This window comes from Euprymna scolopes, chromosome 23, assembly GCF_053919585.1.
Source record: "Euprymna scolopes isolate OS-2025 chromosome 23, ASM5391958v1, whole genome shotgun sequence".
NCBI classification, from domain to species: domain Eukaryota; kingdom Metazoa; phylum Mollusca; class Cephalopoda; order Sepiida; family Sepiolidae; genus Euprymna; species Euprymna scolopes.
In genome coordinates, this window is record NC_136504.1 from 103675872 (window position 1) to 103693535 (window position 17664).

The following is a 17664-nucleotide window of genomic DNA, read 5'->3' on the forward strand; positions in this document are numbered from 1 at the left end:
TCAATGATTGGTTTAGCAGCTTACCCCCAACTAACCCTCCCTCGAAATATAAGCAAATGCCGCGCAAAAATTAGCAAATTGGTGCTGAATCTCGAGAGAAGAACACTAACCTAGAGGGACGCCCCCCCTAGTCCACTATAGAGAACAAAGAATAGGATTCTGGACTGTTTTTATGTGTAACGAGATCGAACTGAACAATTGTACATATGTAAAACACTTGTCAATTTCGTGAATTAACTTTAGTAGACTAGAAACTTTGGTGTTTGTTTTCTTTCGGTATCTTAAACCGACAACGAGGCTTGCAACACAGAAGAATCTTGTGGAGAACCCCCGGAGGAAGGACAGTCACGACTATTGTGACTTCGGCAATTTAATGTACTTTATTATTATTTAAATAGCGAGCTGTTAACAATTTTTGTAAATTTGTAAGATAGTGATAAATGAAAAACCCACTGCATTCACAAGTGTCATTAAAATTATATGGAATAACATAATGTCTTAAACTATATTTTAAATATATTTTAGATACAGCTGTTGTATGCATACGTGTTATGAAGTTGCGAGACTGTTGAAAATACCCTACCTTTTGGTAGCATTTAAAACAATATCGCCACAAATGTTGTTTATTAATATAAAATAATAAATAATACCTAATACTGGTACAGATCTTGTCTTCGATTGTGTATTGTAGGTGTAGGGCCGTTTAAAATATTCGGCTTCTTGGCAGTAAAACAAAACATTTGAACGGAAATCATAAAAAAGAACACTATAATGTAGTTTATTCATATGAAAACAAAAACAGAATTTTACAATTAGATAAGCTGAGATAAACACTAGCAATTCAGTAATATTTAAAAGTATGATTAAATACAAAGCTGTTTTATTAAATACTGTTGAAAAAATATACAAGGAAAATTACAATGGATGAAAATTAAAAGAACCTGTTATTACTTAATAAATAAAGAAAAATTGGAGAAGATTCTTTTGATGCATATTATCTACAAATATTTGTAATGGAGGTTATATGGCTTTCAAAATATCCGGCATATTTACTCGTAAATAAAGACATGTAAAAGTTATAAAAATGACAATTCAATTTAGTTTATTAATGTAAAAAAAAATAATTCGATGTTACTAATTTAATAAGCGTAGACTACAGTGATAATTTAAATAATAAAATTACAAAGGGTCGATGCATATAAAGCAGTTTCATTTCAATAATATTGTTAAAAATATAGGAAAAATACAATGGATCATTATTTAAAAACTTATTGTTTCATAAGTAAGAATACAAAGGGAGGCAGTCGCTAAGAATTGAAACGGCTTGAAAAGCTTTTAAACATGTCAGCCCTTTACATTGACCATATACGAAAAAAAAATGGATTATTATTTAAAAACTTATTGCTTCATATTTCATTATCTTAAAAGCAACAGAAAATATAAAAAGTAAAATAATTGCTAGAATGAGTTTCACATAGACGTAACGAAGTCTTAAAACTGGTATCTACAAGATCATGTATTTAAGCTTCAAGAATGTGATATGACGTTTGGCATCGTGTTAAGGGCTTGCAACAAAAGTTTGCAGAGAAGTCCTATATATTAAAATATGGTTAAACAAAACGATAAAAGTGTTACACTGAAATAAAATGAATAAGGAACCTGAGGGTCCCTTCCTTGAGACCGTTCAATGAACCTTTAAATACCTCATCAGGAAATTCAGTGTCATTTATTGCTTTACATCAAGGCTTCTATTCTTGAAAGCCTTGTGTGGTTTCAAGTTTTTCAGGCTATTTTTGTTGCAGTTTTGGTTATTTTCCTCTTATCTATGAGAAAGTTTTAATTAAAATACTTGGCAAGTTGCGTCAAGGAAAAAGTAAGAAATTCTCTCATAAAGCATTTGAGTTTTAATCCATACCATGTGCAAGTTACTCTGTTGTCTTATCAACTTTTGTTAGCAATCAGATCGTTCTCATTATTGGCTCATCTCTCACAATTTGCTACTTTTAGGCATTTCTTAACATGGGAGTTGGCCATAGATAATGTCGACTATAAATAAAGTGAATACTAAAGAGGTGGTACTAAGATAGAATATTCTATTTGGTATGAGAATTATCTACTGTGGTGAGACATGTTTATGTTACTTCCTTTACAGTTATAATCGGATTAAACATTCACCATTGTGTCTATGTAGTACAAAAGCCATTTCAACATGAAAATTTCAATGCAAGGTATATTGTAGAGGAACCAAATATTTCAGTATTAGCTACAGACATATACAAGTGTTCAATAAAGATTCTTATCTACAACTCAAGACAACATCACTGAGATGTTGCCATATTCCTCATAAAACCCAGTTATATTATTTTATAAGACTATGATTTCTCTTATGTGTTGGCATGTGTTTTCTTATATTTGAACTGTGACAATGAATACATACAAATCTTAAAGGCATACACCTATTTTTGTTTTATTTTATTTCAGTTAAAGTTCGCAGAAATCAAGGGACCTACAACTTATGGCTAACACTTGAACTCTATATGACATACATGGATATTTGAACGCTCTATTAAAATTCTTTATCTCTTAAACACTGAGTTAGTAAAGAAATATGGAACATAATTTTCCTCTCCCCAGTTAATCATTTTCATATGTTGTAGTACATTTTTCGTTTTGGTCTCTTAGTCTTACTGGATGTAAGGACAAGATTTTATCTACTCTGGTGAAGTATCGAGCTTCGTGCTAAAACTTGAGTATCAGTTGGAGAATGTGCACCATTCCTCGTAAAAGCGAATGTGGATTAGCCACAGAAAGGAGATCTAAGTTTGTCTTCAAATACTATGTGGTTTTTAATATTTGGTAAGAGTTTACTTCCAAGGAAAAGTATCCTCATGCTAGGTTGTGCTGACAAACCATTGTACAGAGAGACTATGGAAACTTGAGGATAGTGTTTAGTAGGCATTCAAGTTCTCTCTTTGTTTTAATATTCTTATCACTTTGTTTTCGCTGATGATGGGGCATTCTACCAGATGCCAAACATTCTCCCATTAGTTCAGTTACTCCAACCGAGAGATCTTTTTAAGATTTTAACCATCCCTTTAATTGCTATTGTTTGTATTTCTCTTGCACTTGGTTCACCGGGTATATTATTTTTTCATTAGCCCGGTTGCTCCTATGACTGGTATGATTAAGATTCCAGTTTCTTTTCATGACGTATATAAGTCCTTGGTATTTTGTTATTTTCTCCCTCTTTGCTCTGTTAAAGCCAGTATCATTAGGGACGCTTACTTCAACTAGGGTTGCCACTCTCTCAAGCTTATCCCATATAACAATGTTAGGCTTAATAGCCCCATTTCTAGGTATGTAGCTGCAGGAATTTCGTATTCATAGTGGATAGTGTAGGTCTTATTTCCAACTATTCTTTCTGGTATATGTTCTCAAGACTTGCTCCTTCATTGGATATTCAAGTTTTTACAGATTTTCCAGCGGAGATATGTACACACTTCATTGTGTCGCATTGTATAATAGCCGTCCCCCAACAGAACTTTACAACAAGATGTTTGGTGGCTCACACTCTCTACTTCTGCATGGTAGAACTGTTATATAGTTATTATTATTAGTATTAGACGATACCACTTGTGCGTGTATGTTACGTGAGTTCTTATTAGTAAAGATATGAGTCTTAGTGAGAGTTCTTGTCTTATTACATATGATGTTGTATCTTAGAGAGAGAGAGATGTTGTAAGAGAGATTGTTCGTTTATAACTATTCCTATATTTTAAATGTTCATTACTTAGACGTGTAGATATGAAGAAAGCTCTTAGAATGATGAGATAGTGTTCAGACAGTCTTAGTGTAGATATGATGTAGATTCACATTGTGGATATGAGATGTCGAGACGTGTATGTAATGACATTTTATAACACAGACATATAATAACAATACAATTTACCTTTTTGTAGAAATCACAAACACAAAGATGAGCTTTATCACAAAACACATGATGAATTTATTTCTTCACGACCGGTCGTGGTTTCCTCATCAAGAATTCAAAGTTCACATTTTAGTTTCAAAGTGACGTCTTGCTTCCTAGACGTTCGAATTACAAACTCCAGACTCTCTCTGAGTTTCTCACTGACTGCTTCCCCGACCAACTAACTCTCACTTCCTATATTGAGAAATCCATGCATCCCGGCCACGTGAGCAAAATTCACATGTTTCAACATGCGCGACTTTGCACGTTTCCGACATTGATTTCCCAATAACCTATTTTTTCTTGTGTTGTTTCCACAAAGGAATTCAACCTACATATCTAATTTATTTAACCCATATTTTATTATCCACATTCTTTTAACAATTGAATAGTTTATGTACTATTTATTTCATCCGAATTAACAATTTACTGGACATTCCGTTTAAGCCTATTTTTCTTTAAAACTTATGTCCAAGGTTCGATTTCTGCTTTCTCTTATTTTCATTTTAAGTAATCTCTCTATTTTTATACTTACATGAACAGGGGACAGCCCTTATCATGTAACAGAACCTGCACTTGTTATTGCTGAGACAACTCATCTTTTTAAAAGCATTGGTCATCAAGCCTTGATCTTGAGCAGCCATAATCATTCTATCCTGATAATAGTAAAGAGATCCTTTATTTAAGCCAATCTACAGAGCCTTCTTTATTATCTTGATATTCCTGTGATTGTTCATCCAGGAAATATTTGGTTGGTTGGCCTATTCTTTCAATTTTCAGAAATTAAAGATCTTAGTGTATTTTTGCTGACTCTTTTGCGCTATTTCTGTTGCGGGGTTGCTTTGTTTCTGTCTCATTTGTAAGACAGTCTTGTGCAAAATGTTTGTCCAGTTTTGCGATAGAAGTAGTTTTAGTGGGTGTCTTTTCTTGGTGTTCCTATATATTTTAAGGTTTGTATTCTGAGAGCTTATCAGATATTACCTAGTGCTCACAATAGTGGCTCAGTGTTGATGATTAATCTCTGACAAAACCTGCTCCTCTTTGTAGATACAGTCTTGGTAGACACAGGTTTCTGTACATCACCCGGTATGATGTTAACATTTTTCTTGTTTTAGGGTCTAGCCTATTAATGTCTCTCTGTGGCCAGTCAACAATGCGAAAGTTATACATCACCACTGAAATAGCTAGTTGGTTGAGGGTAGTCACTTTGTTTGAGTTTGTCAGTTGTGTTTTGCGAATTCTTCTGACACGGCACACATAGTATTTGCTTATTTTTCTCTTATTCTGCCATGCTGTATTGCATCGTTTACTTCTATGCCAAGATATTTGTATTTTTTCTGCTCTTCTAATCTCTAATCTCCGTATCCTCATCAAGCTGTATGTTTTCAATGTGGATCTTCTTTCCAGTTCTGATGGCGCACTTGACACATTTATCCATATCCCATAATAATGTCAACTTTTCTTCCCTCTGCCATCTAGCCTTGTCTTTGTGTTGTTTCCTCTTCCCAAATGTCTAGTGGGCCTTCATGTTTCTCTTTCATTCATTCAACTCCCATATGGGTTTGCATGTGCCTTTTCAAATGAGAGATCTGTGAAAATGCAGATTTACAAACATGACAATTAAACGGTTTCTCTCCAGTGTGTGTTCGGATATGATTTCTTAAAGAAGAATCTTGTGAAAATGTAGATCCACAAACGTAACAAGAATATGGTTTCTCGCCCGTGTGTGTTCGCATATGATTTTTTAGGGAAGAATCGTGTGAAAATGCAGATCCACAAACTTGGCAAGTATAAGGCTTTCCTCCCGTGTGTGTTAGCATGTGGTATTTTAGATGAGAACTCTGAGAAAATGCAGCTTCACAAACTTGACAAGAATGAGGTTTTTCTCCTGTGTGTGTTAGCGTATGTTTTCGTAAACTAGATCTCTCTGAAAATGCTAAGCCGCAAACTTTACAATCATATGGTTTTTCACCTGTGTGTGTTTTTATGTGGTTTCTTAAATGAGAACTCTGTGAAAATTTAGATCCACATACATGACAAGAAAATGGTTTTTCTCCAGTGTGCGTTTGCATGTGTTTTTTTAAAGAAGAATTTTGTGAAAATGTAGATCCACAAATTTGACAAGAAAATGGTCTCTGTCCTGTGTGTTTTCTCATGTGAATTTTTAGATAATAGTTCATGGAAAACTTAGCTTCACAATCTTTACAAGAAAACGGTTTCTCACCAGTGTGTGTTCGCATATGTTTTTGTAGATGAGAACTTTGTGTAAATGCAGATCCACAAACTTGACAAGAATAAGGTTTCTCGCCTGTGTGTGTTCGTTTGTGCGTTTTTAGATGGAAACTGTGTGCAAATGCAGATCCACAAACGTCACACGAGTAAGGTTTTTCTCCTGTGTGTGTTAACACGTGCCTCTTTAGTCGGTCACTTTTAGAAAATGTAGATCCACAAATTTGACAGGAATAAGCTTTCCCTTCTGTATGAGTACGTATATGTTTTTGTAAGGCTGAATTTTGTGAAAATGTACACCCACAAATTTGACAAGAGTAAGCTTTTTCTCCAGTGTGTGTGTCCATTTTATATGTTAGAAAAATATTTTTATATTTACAACAATGTACTTTCACCATGCAGTTTTGAAAATTTACTTTTAACAGAATAGGACTCCACTGAATTTAAAAATACATATGTTTTCCTTATGTGGATATGTGTAGTTATTTTTAAATGTCTTCAATAGTATCATGTTTTTCACAAAAAATATAGCAGCCCTCATTTAAAGTCGACAAACGACTTTTCTTTTCTCTCGTCTGTGCTGAATTGGAAAACCATTTAAATATGAGTCCTCTACCTGTAAATAAAAGACAAAGACATTATATTAACAGAACATTTATAGTTTAAATAAAGCAGGGTAAATTGTCACTTCTGATTAATTACATCATTTCTGTATGAAAATTTCGTAAAAAACAATTTTTAGTGTAATTTTTAAATTTCTTTCTTAAAGTAATACTTTTTATTCATTAATAATTTTATTTGTTACCATTCAATTAGTTAAACATTTAACCATTGACATTTAGATTCCAATATAATTTTATTAAATCTTTAAAGTCATTGCAAATTATATATTTTAGCATTATCTAATAAAGAAATGTTCTTAAAAATACGTAAAAACAAAATACATATTTCTTATTGTGTAAATAATGTATATTCCTTGTGTTGTAAATAAGAAACATTTGTACTAAATACTCGTCAATAAAATGGATAAAATTTTTAACATTTTTAAGGTATTTTAAAAGCTTATTTCCATTTATCTGTGAGAATTTAGAATAAAAATCAGGTAATATTTAGTTGCACAGGGAATCTTGGAAAAAACTTGGAAATGATTTAAGAATTCATCAAGGTATATTTATTATTGCATTACATTACTAGAAGGACCTGTGTACCAGCGTTGCATGATGGAGGTATGACATAACACCAGTACATACTTGTTAAAGAAGTCCCCCTCCAAAACAAAATAAACTAGAGTTGTTAGAGAAGGCCACTCCTGGATCTGGAAAATAGCTGGCATCATTAAGCATGGTTATAATGAAATCATTTGTCTTCCACTGTCGGATGCAGTGGCAGCTATCAGAAATTTTTGGCTCTAATTGATTCTGATAGTGGTTACTGACGATTAGTGCTGGTTCCAGGTGATTACTTAAGTGCAATGATGTTTACCGATGGACACTTGCTGCCTTTGCAATTGAAATTCATGGATAGCCATGATAACATTTATTAGAATGCTTCTAAATAAATTTGTCTTTAACCGTTGAGCACTGACATACATAAGCTGTAACTAGATAACTTAGGCGAGGATTGATGGTCACTGGCAGTGAATGTTGTACTGACACGGTTACTAGTATTTACTGGTGGACCTTGCCTGCATTTACAACTGTCATTGTATTTACCAGCATACATTGAGAACTGGGGAGCATGACTATCAATCTCCGTTGAACTGCTCTTATATGAATTTGAAGTGGTTACTTTTTGTTACTGGATGCCACTGGCTTTCTCTGCAACTATCGATCATGACCAGTGTCAGACTTCATTGAAATGAAATCCATTGTGGTCACCATCATTTCTAGACAGGAGCGGGTAAGGGCAGACGGTTACACATTTTCTGAAACCTTACACAAAAAAAAAGTTCAATTGTCGCTAATTGTCTCCAAAAACATTTTAATTAATCATTAATTTCCTATTTAATCGTTTTTCATAATTTTGGATATGTTCGTTACAGTGCCATGACAATTGAGTAGATATTATTCGTTTTAATTATAAGTCAATATTCCAATTTTCGAATTTTACTTGATTAATGAAGCACCAAAATGTTTTCCGTATGATCAGTTTCAAATAAACTATATAATGACACATATAATTCGATAGAATGTGTTAAATAAAAGATAAAGGTTGTAGATAATCCAATTAAAAATTCAAGATAGTGACTGAAAAAGCAGCTCTGCAGGAAATCTGTGACAATAAATAAAGAAAAAATAAATAAAACTATGTTAATAACATACCAATATTTTTGAAATGTAAAAATTCATTTAAAATTATTTCAATATTTACCTCGTGAACGAGATGGATAGATATTTTAGATAAAATTTTTATTAGTGAAACCACAGTTACAAAACCCACCATATTGAAATTATTGAGACTGGATGTAGTTTGATATGCAAATGACTGTATATCGATGAGACTACACACAAAATGACGTAATAAAACACCTTATTCAGTTAACTTGTATGTAGAAAGGCGGCTGTTTGTAAATGAAGAATTTTGAATGGAATTTGGTTGTATTTGTTGAAAAAAATTGTCGCTTTTAAACGAACAAGTTAAAATTCAATCAAGTTGTTGTTTAAAATGAAGAACTGTATAAAGATGTCGTCACTTTGTAGTAAGGGCTAGTTGTGTCTAGCTGAGCATTGTGGACTAGCAGGGAGACGGGTGGCTAGGGAAGAGACTAGAAGGGATTCGAGTTTGAGTTAATCTTTAAGGACCAGCGGGGTGTAGTTTGATATGCAAATTACTACATATCAATAAGGCTACACACAAAATGACGTAATAAAACACCTGAAGTCAAGATGGCAGTTGTTGAGTTTGGTAGAACCGAGCTGAACAGATCGGAATTCATAATGTTATGCGAATGCCGACAAGAGTCCAATTTTATTTGATTACACTGGAAAAATGTTTTATAGTATGAAATCCCTGAAGCAGGATAGGGGTCTCTCTACTGGTAAAGTGCTTTAGTAAAATCTGCACCTGTTGAGAGGCATGATCTGCCTGGCCGGCTGTCTCATTCTAATGGATTATGGGTACTTTTGGAGACTGAATCCAGTCGATTGTGCTGCTATCTGGCACGGCTGGCAGAAGATAATAATTCAGGTGACCCGGTTAAAATAATATGACATACATGGGCCCGGTGAACCCATTCTCGATTTCCATTTTAGTCTTGTATCTGTAAAACAAAATCTTTTGACTTCTCAACATCAAACGTCCCAATCCAAGGCAGATGGGAATTATACATTATTGCAGACTTTGGGTGATGTAGTAAGATTTTGTAGTTAACCTGTATGGGATCGTTGAAATGTAGGTGGCTTAGACAACAGTCATTTTCGTGGTTGGTCTCATTGCTTACAAGTGCCACTCTATTGTGTACTTGTCTTAGTAAATATTTACATGCATCTCATAGGCTGTGGGAGTATTTGCTGTAAATGTCTGTCAGTTATCTATGTAAGTCCTACGTTTGGGTGTCAGCCAGAAATGACATATAAAGGAGACTCATGTTGCGCTGCAGATCATGGCAGTCATCAACAACACGATCGAGTTCAGCATGTCTGTCCATTCACAACATTGGTCCTCACACAGCATGAATAATGCATTTTTTAGGATGTGGTGCTGTCTCTCATGTGTTTCCAGAACTTTGGGGCCTTCATGTGCAGTGCATCTCCTGCTGGATAAAAGTCAGTTCACAGAACAATTCTTATGTCTGTAAAGGCCACTTGCTGCATCTAATTTCTTGCTCATGATATTGCTGTGAGGTGGCGGCTGAAGCTGTTAAGTAGTGGTAGGATTTTTTTTTATGTGTGTGAGGCAGAATATATGAATATAACAGATTTATCGCAATATAAAATAGTTTTTAAAAACCTTTTTTGCATTGGTATTTGAGAGCTTATAATTTTAATTAATATCACCATTGGATTTATCACAATATAAAAATAGATTAAAAATATTCTTTATTGAATTGGTATTTGAGAGCTAATAGTGACCGGTAAATTTATGGAATGTTTATGGAGTCTATGAAAATCTAGCAAAAATCTAATCAATATAAAATTTTCACTGATTATATAGAGAATGCACTTTATATGGGTGAACCTTTTTTCATATTCGTTGTATATATTTTTGGAAACTTCATACCCCACCTTCTCATTTCTTCCTTGTTTGACCCATTAAAGTCAAAGCGATACACTACGCACACACTCATTTTGTGGTAAGAAGGTGAATGTGTAGAAAAGCAACAACAAGAAAAATTCACAAGATGCCTTCGATATCAGAGATTGAAATCCGAAATTTAAATGTGTTTATTTTTTTTTTAAATCTTTTGTGTTTCGAAGTGTGAGATTCATTGAATAGTTTATCAATAATTATTATCTTTCAGATGAGGATAAAAATATATTTTTTTTATGAAAACGCTAAAATAGGAATATTTTGAATCTTTAAAAATAAATTAAAAGTTTTATTTTAGAATGTGTTAAACTTTCCATGTACCAGTACATAAAAAATGATTTAAAGAATCGATACCAAAAAATTTTTTAGAAAGCAGGGTGTGAAAATTATAAGTATTAATTTTATCTGCATATTACTTTTTTTTTCAAGATACTGTAGCCTGTTACGGTTTACAAAAAGTTGTTTTCTCCCTTTTGGAAAATTCACTACAATTATGACGACATGGATTTCAATAGACGATGGTTGTGAAATCCCAACAAGTTGCATCCCCCCAGAGGGTTACCAAAAACGGCCCTTTTAAGGGCAACCTAATTCTAATGAACGTCTTTGTCAACTTCATCTATGCAATAAAGAATTGGGGAAGATATAGTATGATCTAGTTTATGGAAAAAGAATGTGGCTCATTGGTTATTATTAATTAGAAAATAAGAAAGGAAAAATGATTTTAATCATGACATTAAAAACTGACTAAATTTGATATTAAAACTGAGAAATATAATGCCAAAAATGTATGTTTGATGTAAAAATAGAAAAAAAGGAGTTTTTCTTTACTTTACTTAGTTTTTCTTAATAAGTATTAGGAAAACTTTTAAGCTTGATTGATCAATTATTATGAAGGAAAAAATTATAAAGCTAAAAATAACAGATTTGACCCTTAATAGCGTTTGTAATTATAATTTAATTCAATTATTTTTTTAAAATGTATGAGCCTATCTAGTTACATTTAAATTAATGATAATGCTTAAATTAATATTTAGACACAACTGGGTTCCCATACCTAAAATCCAAGATGACGGCGGTAAGCTCATGGTTCCTAAAATGTATGGGCTCGTGTTAAATAATTGTATTATTTGAATTTATTTAAATATAAGGTAATTATATTCTAATATTTTTGCATATTCTTATAGCCAATCAAAGAAAGCTTTATTTAAACATAAAAAGGTTAGTTTACTTGATTCGAAAACCTTAAAAAAATATTTGTTTTGTTTACAATTGACGAAAAAGTATCGTAATTTGAAACAATAAGAATAAAATAATTTTTACAGAAACATTATGAACAAAGCCACTAAAGTCCGTATTAATGAATTCGATATAACTCTAAGAAAAAGCAATTTCTCGAACTACCGATATTACCATTGAATTAAGCATTGCTTATTTAATATTTTCACTAAAAAAATTATAATAGCAAAAATATTTCTACTTTTTTTAAATTATAGATTTCGCATAATTTTTATATGCAAGATTTTAATAATTTCCTTGCTCGCAAGAATGTGAAACTTTCGCTGTAACATGATTTTTATATAATATTGGCCAATAATTAAAAAAAAAATAATTTAAAAATAGGGACATAGAAAAATAACTAAATTAAAAAATGGTAAAATTCATACAAACATTTACAATAAAAATGTATGGATGCCCATATGGAGGAAAAATAACCCAGCACCCCTCCTTCCTTTTAATTACATGACATCATTCTCAGACAACTTTTCGACTGTCTCAGATGTTGGGCCTCCGTATATTCCGTATTTCCAAAAGTATGGTTTGTTGTGATTTTGTGAACGACAAAAACACTCGGCTTGGGGGTCTAATTCACCTATTTTTTTTTGTGCAAACAATATGTTTTTGGGGTTTTTTTTTATTCATTTAATTCAATATATTAGGATTTTACTTCACTAATTATCTTTGAAATCGACCCAGTAAACTAATATTTATCTTTTAAAGGATTTTTGCAATGAATTTATTTAATTTCCAAATTTAGCTGACTTGGTTAACTCGCCATGAAAACATTTTTCATAACCTTTTTTTTCACGAGTACAAATATTTTTTTTCTTTGGAAAATTAAGTGTAGTCCCGAAATCTTTCAAATACAATCAAAACGTATTCGGAAACCTACAAAAAAAAATTATGATAAATCGGCTTTCAAAACTGGGTCCTCCTATCCTTATTCGTTTATTTTTGTCCGTACCTAATTAATAGATATATCACAATATAAAAAAACACCTTTATTGACTTGGTATTTGAGACCATAGACTTTTGATTAATATTTGTGGAGAAAGAAGTGGCTTACCGTTAAAGCGGCTGCGCGTTTGTGCCTGCAGAGCACAAATTGAGAGTCATGATGGCGCCTGCATGCGTTTATGTGGAAAAAAGTCTCATGAAATCTCGGGGAATCTTGGAGAATCTCGTACCCTGATTCCATAAATAATGAAGAAAGGAAAGCGGGAGGACAGACGATTTTTAGTCACTAAAGCGAATGGACGTGTGTAAAAGAAGAGGTAGAAGGAAAGAGTGTGGTGAACGAAACAAACAACAACTCGGTTGAAAGTAGAGTTGTAACGAACACAATATCATTATTGGATTTATACCAATACAAAAAATAGATAAAAAAAAAACAAAAAAAAAACTTTCGGGTTTGTATTACTGTACACATAGATTCGAAAAAGTTGTCAAAAAACAAATATATAACAAATAAATGTTATCAAAGGCAAGATAAGTTACTTTTCTACCAAACTGGATATATTTTTCGTGTTTTTATTCAATGTAACATGTTTATTTAGCTCGAAAAGCATACAGTGTTTACCGATGTATTGGAAAATTCAAAATTGCGCCCGACACTCTCTTTAACACGGTAAGTTCAGGAAAAGGTGTTATAAATAATAAACAAGACAAAATACTGTTAGAAATTCGCTCATTATATGTTACCGTGACATAACTTGACATATATTCGGTGTTTTTTTAATAGTATTTTATCTAGTTTTTTATTTATAACACCTTTTGCCAAACTTACGATCTTAAAGAGTGTCGAGCGCCATTTTGAATTTTCCAATACATCATCGGTAAACACTGCATGTTTTTCGAGCTGAATAAACATGTTACATTGAATAAAAACAAAAAATGTATCCAGTTTGGTAGAAAAGTAACTTATCTTGCCTTTGATAATCTTTATTTCTAATATATTTGTTTTTTAACAACTTTTTCGAATCTATGTGGACAGTAATACAAACCCAAACTTTCTTATTGACTTGGTATTCGAGAGTTGATGATTTTGATTAATATCATTATTTATCGCCATGTCAATAAAACAACAAAAAAGAAATAAGTGCAAAAGATTCACTCTGAAATGTAATCAACATAAACAAATAACAAATCGATAATTTACGACGGTTGATGTCAAATATAACTAAAATACAAAACTGTAAAAAAATCGGTGTTTGTTAAAAAAAAAAAAAAAAAACACTTGTGCAGTTTATTTTCAAGCAAATTTAAAAGCCAATCTTATTATTGGAAAAAAGAGGACATTGTTCACTATTTCCTTGCACAGACGAAACTCTTCTCTAAGTAAAACAAATGTGATGTTAAAATGCACAAGTGCAAAAATATATTGATCCGTAATTATTAAGAATCGTACACGTTAATGTAGACCGAATGTGACGTCAGCACTTTCACACAATTTATAAATAAAAAAAAACTAGAATAGTTTCGCCTAAGTAAAATAAAAAGAATAACTTTTAAAGGAATTTAATTAAAACAAATTGTTTCTAATTGTTTCATTAGATTTATTTCATTACATTTCAAAATGTATTCGGTATTCATTTACTTATATATTACATTAATTTTGATGTAGTTGCAATATTGTCCCTTTAAAGACAATTTCTTCGGCAATGTAATGTACTCTATTAAATTTCATTAAGTTTCAAACACAGCAAAAAACAAAAACAAAAAAAAAACACACACACATAAAATAAATAAAATCAATTCAGACTTACGTTTTGTTTGACAATGTACATTCAAGTTAGTTATCCGCTTTAAAGAAAGAAATGATTTTGTTAACTAAAAGTTAACGGATAGATGTCAACATTCAAAATGCGACCGGAACAGCAAGTTCGCAGAAGTTTAAAAAAGGAAACAATTTAAATAAACAATTTTCAACCATAATCGATGTTTTTATTGATTTTTTTTTTATGATTTTTATTTGTAGTTATTTTTCTATTTGAATATTTGAATTAAAAAAAATTAATTATATATGAAAATACGATTCTCGTATTAAAGACAATTTCCTCGGCAATATCCACATACTCTATGTGATTCGTGGTTATTTCATTAAAGTTTGTTTCATTAAGTTTATAAATGCATTCGGAATGTAATATTTATATATTAAACTAGCATGGGTGCCCGGCGTTGCCCGGGTGTTTGGAGGTGTATGCTGAGCAAAAAAAAGGGGTAATTTTTTAAACTTTGACCCCTATTATGACCCCTGAAAATTTATTTTTTTGGCCTCAAGATAAGTTACTTTTCTACCAAACTGGATATATTTTTCGTATTTTTATTCAATGTAACATGTTTATTCAGCTCGAAAACCATACAGTGTTTACCGATGTATTGGAAAATTCAAGATGGCGTCTTAGTCCCTCTTGAACACGGTAAGTTTGGGAAAAGGTGTTATAAATAAAAAACTGAATAAAATACTGTTAAAAACTCGCTCAATATGTTACCGTGACATAGGTTGACATATATTCGGCGGGTTTTTAATAGTATTTTTTCTAGTTTTTTATTTATAACACCTTTTCCCAAACTTACCGTGTTAAAGAGGGAGTGAGGCGCCATCTTGAATTTTCCAATACATCGGTAAACACCGTATGGTTTTCGAGCTGAATAAACATGTTACATTGAATAAAAACACGAAAAATATATCCAGTTTGGTAGAAAAGTAACTTATCTTGCCTTTGATAACATGTATTTGTTATATATTTGGTTTTTGACAACTTTTTCGAATTTATGTGTACAGTAATACAAACCCGTTTTTCGAGCTGAATAAATATGCTACATTGAATAAAAACACGAAAAATATATCCAGTTTGGTAGAAAAGTAACTTATCTTGCCTTTGATAACATTTATTTGGGTAATCTCCAAAAATACCGTTAGGGCTTACAACATGGCCGCCAGAAGAGTCAACAAAAAACTGCGAATAAAATATATAAAACTCGTAATTTCTGTTTTTAAAGTGGGTTGTCAATTTTCTTTATGAAATATACTTCCAAAATAAACTATTACAGTCGTTTAAAACATAATAGAAGTATTATTTTTTATTTTTTAAAAACAATGTTTACAAAATGTCTACGAACGTGCGTAGACATTTTGTAAACATTGTTTGGTTGCCATAACAACGTGACGGTAGTGAACGTGTGTGTGTGCGTGTGTGCGCGTGTGCTTGCTAGTACTACTATTAAGTTTGTCGGAGCGTTTGATTTCGTGTAGTTTAGTTTCGTATTTTTTTAATTTGTGAATAACAAGTTATAAAAAAATTAAACCCTTCCAAGATGGACAATAAATAAAGCCATAATATTTTATGGTAAAGGTAAGAGCGTAGAAACCATTGTTTTTTAGGAGATGTGATTATTGGATTAACCAATCAGAAATCGTCTGTGGCACACACATCTCTGTTTTTATAGATATATAGATATAGAAGATATAGATTAATGGGTTATCCGGCATACAGAGTGACCGCCCCCCCCCAAAAAAAAAACGGGCACCAACTCTAATTAGGCCCCATTTCTTAGTTTTTTGTCCGAACGAAATTTAACACTGTATTCTTTGGGGTCACCTTGTATTCCTCGAGACAAGAATTGCAAAATAATCTCTAACCCTGTATCATATAAAAGAAACCAAATTTCCCTAATGCCGGTATGTTACTATGTCAACAATTTTGAGAAGCACACGCAATATAAACAGAACTAGGTGTGTCAGAAAGTGACCTTACGAATGCGTGAAAAAATATTGAATAATTCGACCACCTCTCTTTCGAAGCTTCACTACTCGAAAAATATAATTCAAACCCTATTTTTTTTTTTCAATTAAAGGAGCAAGGACCAAGGTTTCATTAAAAAAAAAAAAACAAAAAAAACAACGTGGTTTAAAAAAAAAAAGGTTTTAAACTTCGGACTTTGGTTAAATCTTAAAAAGTTTTGTATATATATTTTCAAAAATGTTGCTCGCGAACATTCAACCATTTCTGCTATTTGACGTGTTTACAAACAACCACCGGCAATGTCAAGGTCGAACAACAGGTGTCACGTGAAATGTTAGCCAATCTTCGTCTTCTACTACAGGGTATCTAATATACTTTATTATTTATAAAATTAGCAACACCTGATGTTTGGAAAACAGCTCATAATATATATATATATATATATATATATATATATATATATATATATATATATAATTATAAAACTCAAATGACCTTGTAACTAGTGATGTATGTAACCCACTTTCCAGTTTATGACATCCGATTGCGCATGCGTGCATAAACATTAACCTATAATAACGTAAACAAATAAATGCAAATCGCTTCTTTTGCAGATTTTGTACCTGCGCACTGAAATATTAACGTTATTATTTCGAAATTATTATTTAACATGGAAAGAGTGGTGGTGGTTTGCAACTATTCTTTATTACAACTATACTGTCGCTATTTTCTTACAACTAAACAACTTGAACCCGTTGGCAAACATAAGAACAATTGTAGTAAAGCCAAGACTACTACTACTACTACTACTACTACTACTACTACTACTACTCTCTATCCGTCCCTTTTCCTTCCTTCCTTCTTTTTTTTATTTTTTGTTTACATTTCTAGATACAAAATAGTTGTGTGAGAACGGTGAATTTGTTGACACATTTATAATCTGTTTCAATACTAGTTTTATTTTATTTTATTTATTTAGGTTTTATTTTTTGCTTCAGGTGTTATTAATTATTTTTTTTAGATTTTAAGTTTCTATAAGTTCGTTGAAGGATTCCAATATGGGTTTTTCATTCTTATATTTCTCATCGGTAGGTTCATGTGCGTTTTTGCTGCTAAATGACTTTCGTCGGCGTTAAATTAATCGGAAAATCATGTTTAATTTTCGGTTTTTGAGCGATTATTCGGAAAAAT

General features: G+C 31.9%; 1 protein-coding gene across 1 annotated transcript; it reads right to left on the reverse strand.

Annotated features, from left to right (window-relative positions):
- Positions 1–754: 754 nt before the first annotated feature.
- LOC145246091 (uncharacterized) lies at positions 755–14656 on the reverse strand. The gene is made up of 2 exons (XM_080107936.1): positions 14494–14656; positions 755–6815 (listed from the first exon to the last, which is right to left on the reverse strand). Exon 2 carries the CDS (start codon positions 6595–6597, stop codon positions 5512–5514), a length of 1086 nt encoding a protein of 361 aa, XP_079964062.1. The 5' UTR covers positions 6598–6815; positions 14494–14656; the 3' UTR covers positions 755–5511.
- Positions 14657–17664: the final 3008 nt, after the last annotated feature.

Bases quoted from the DNA above. Each gene is read 5' to 3' on its own strand.
- LOC145246091 (XM_080107936.1), bottom strand. From the start codon at position 6,597: ATGGTGAAAGTACATTGTTGTAAATATAAAAATATTTTTCTAACATAT.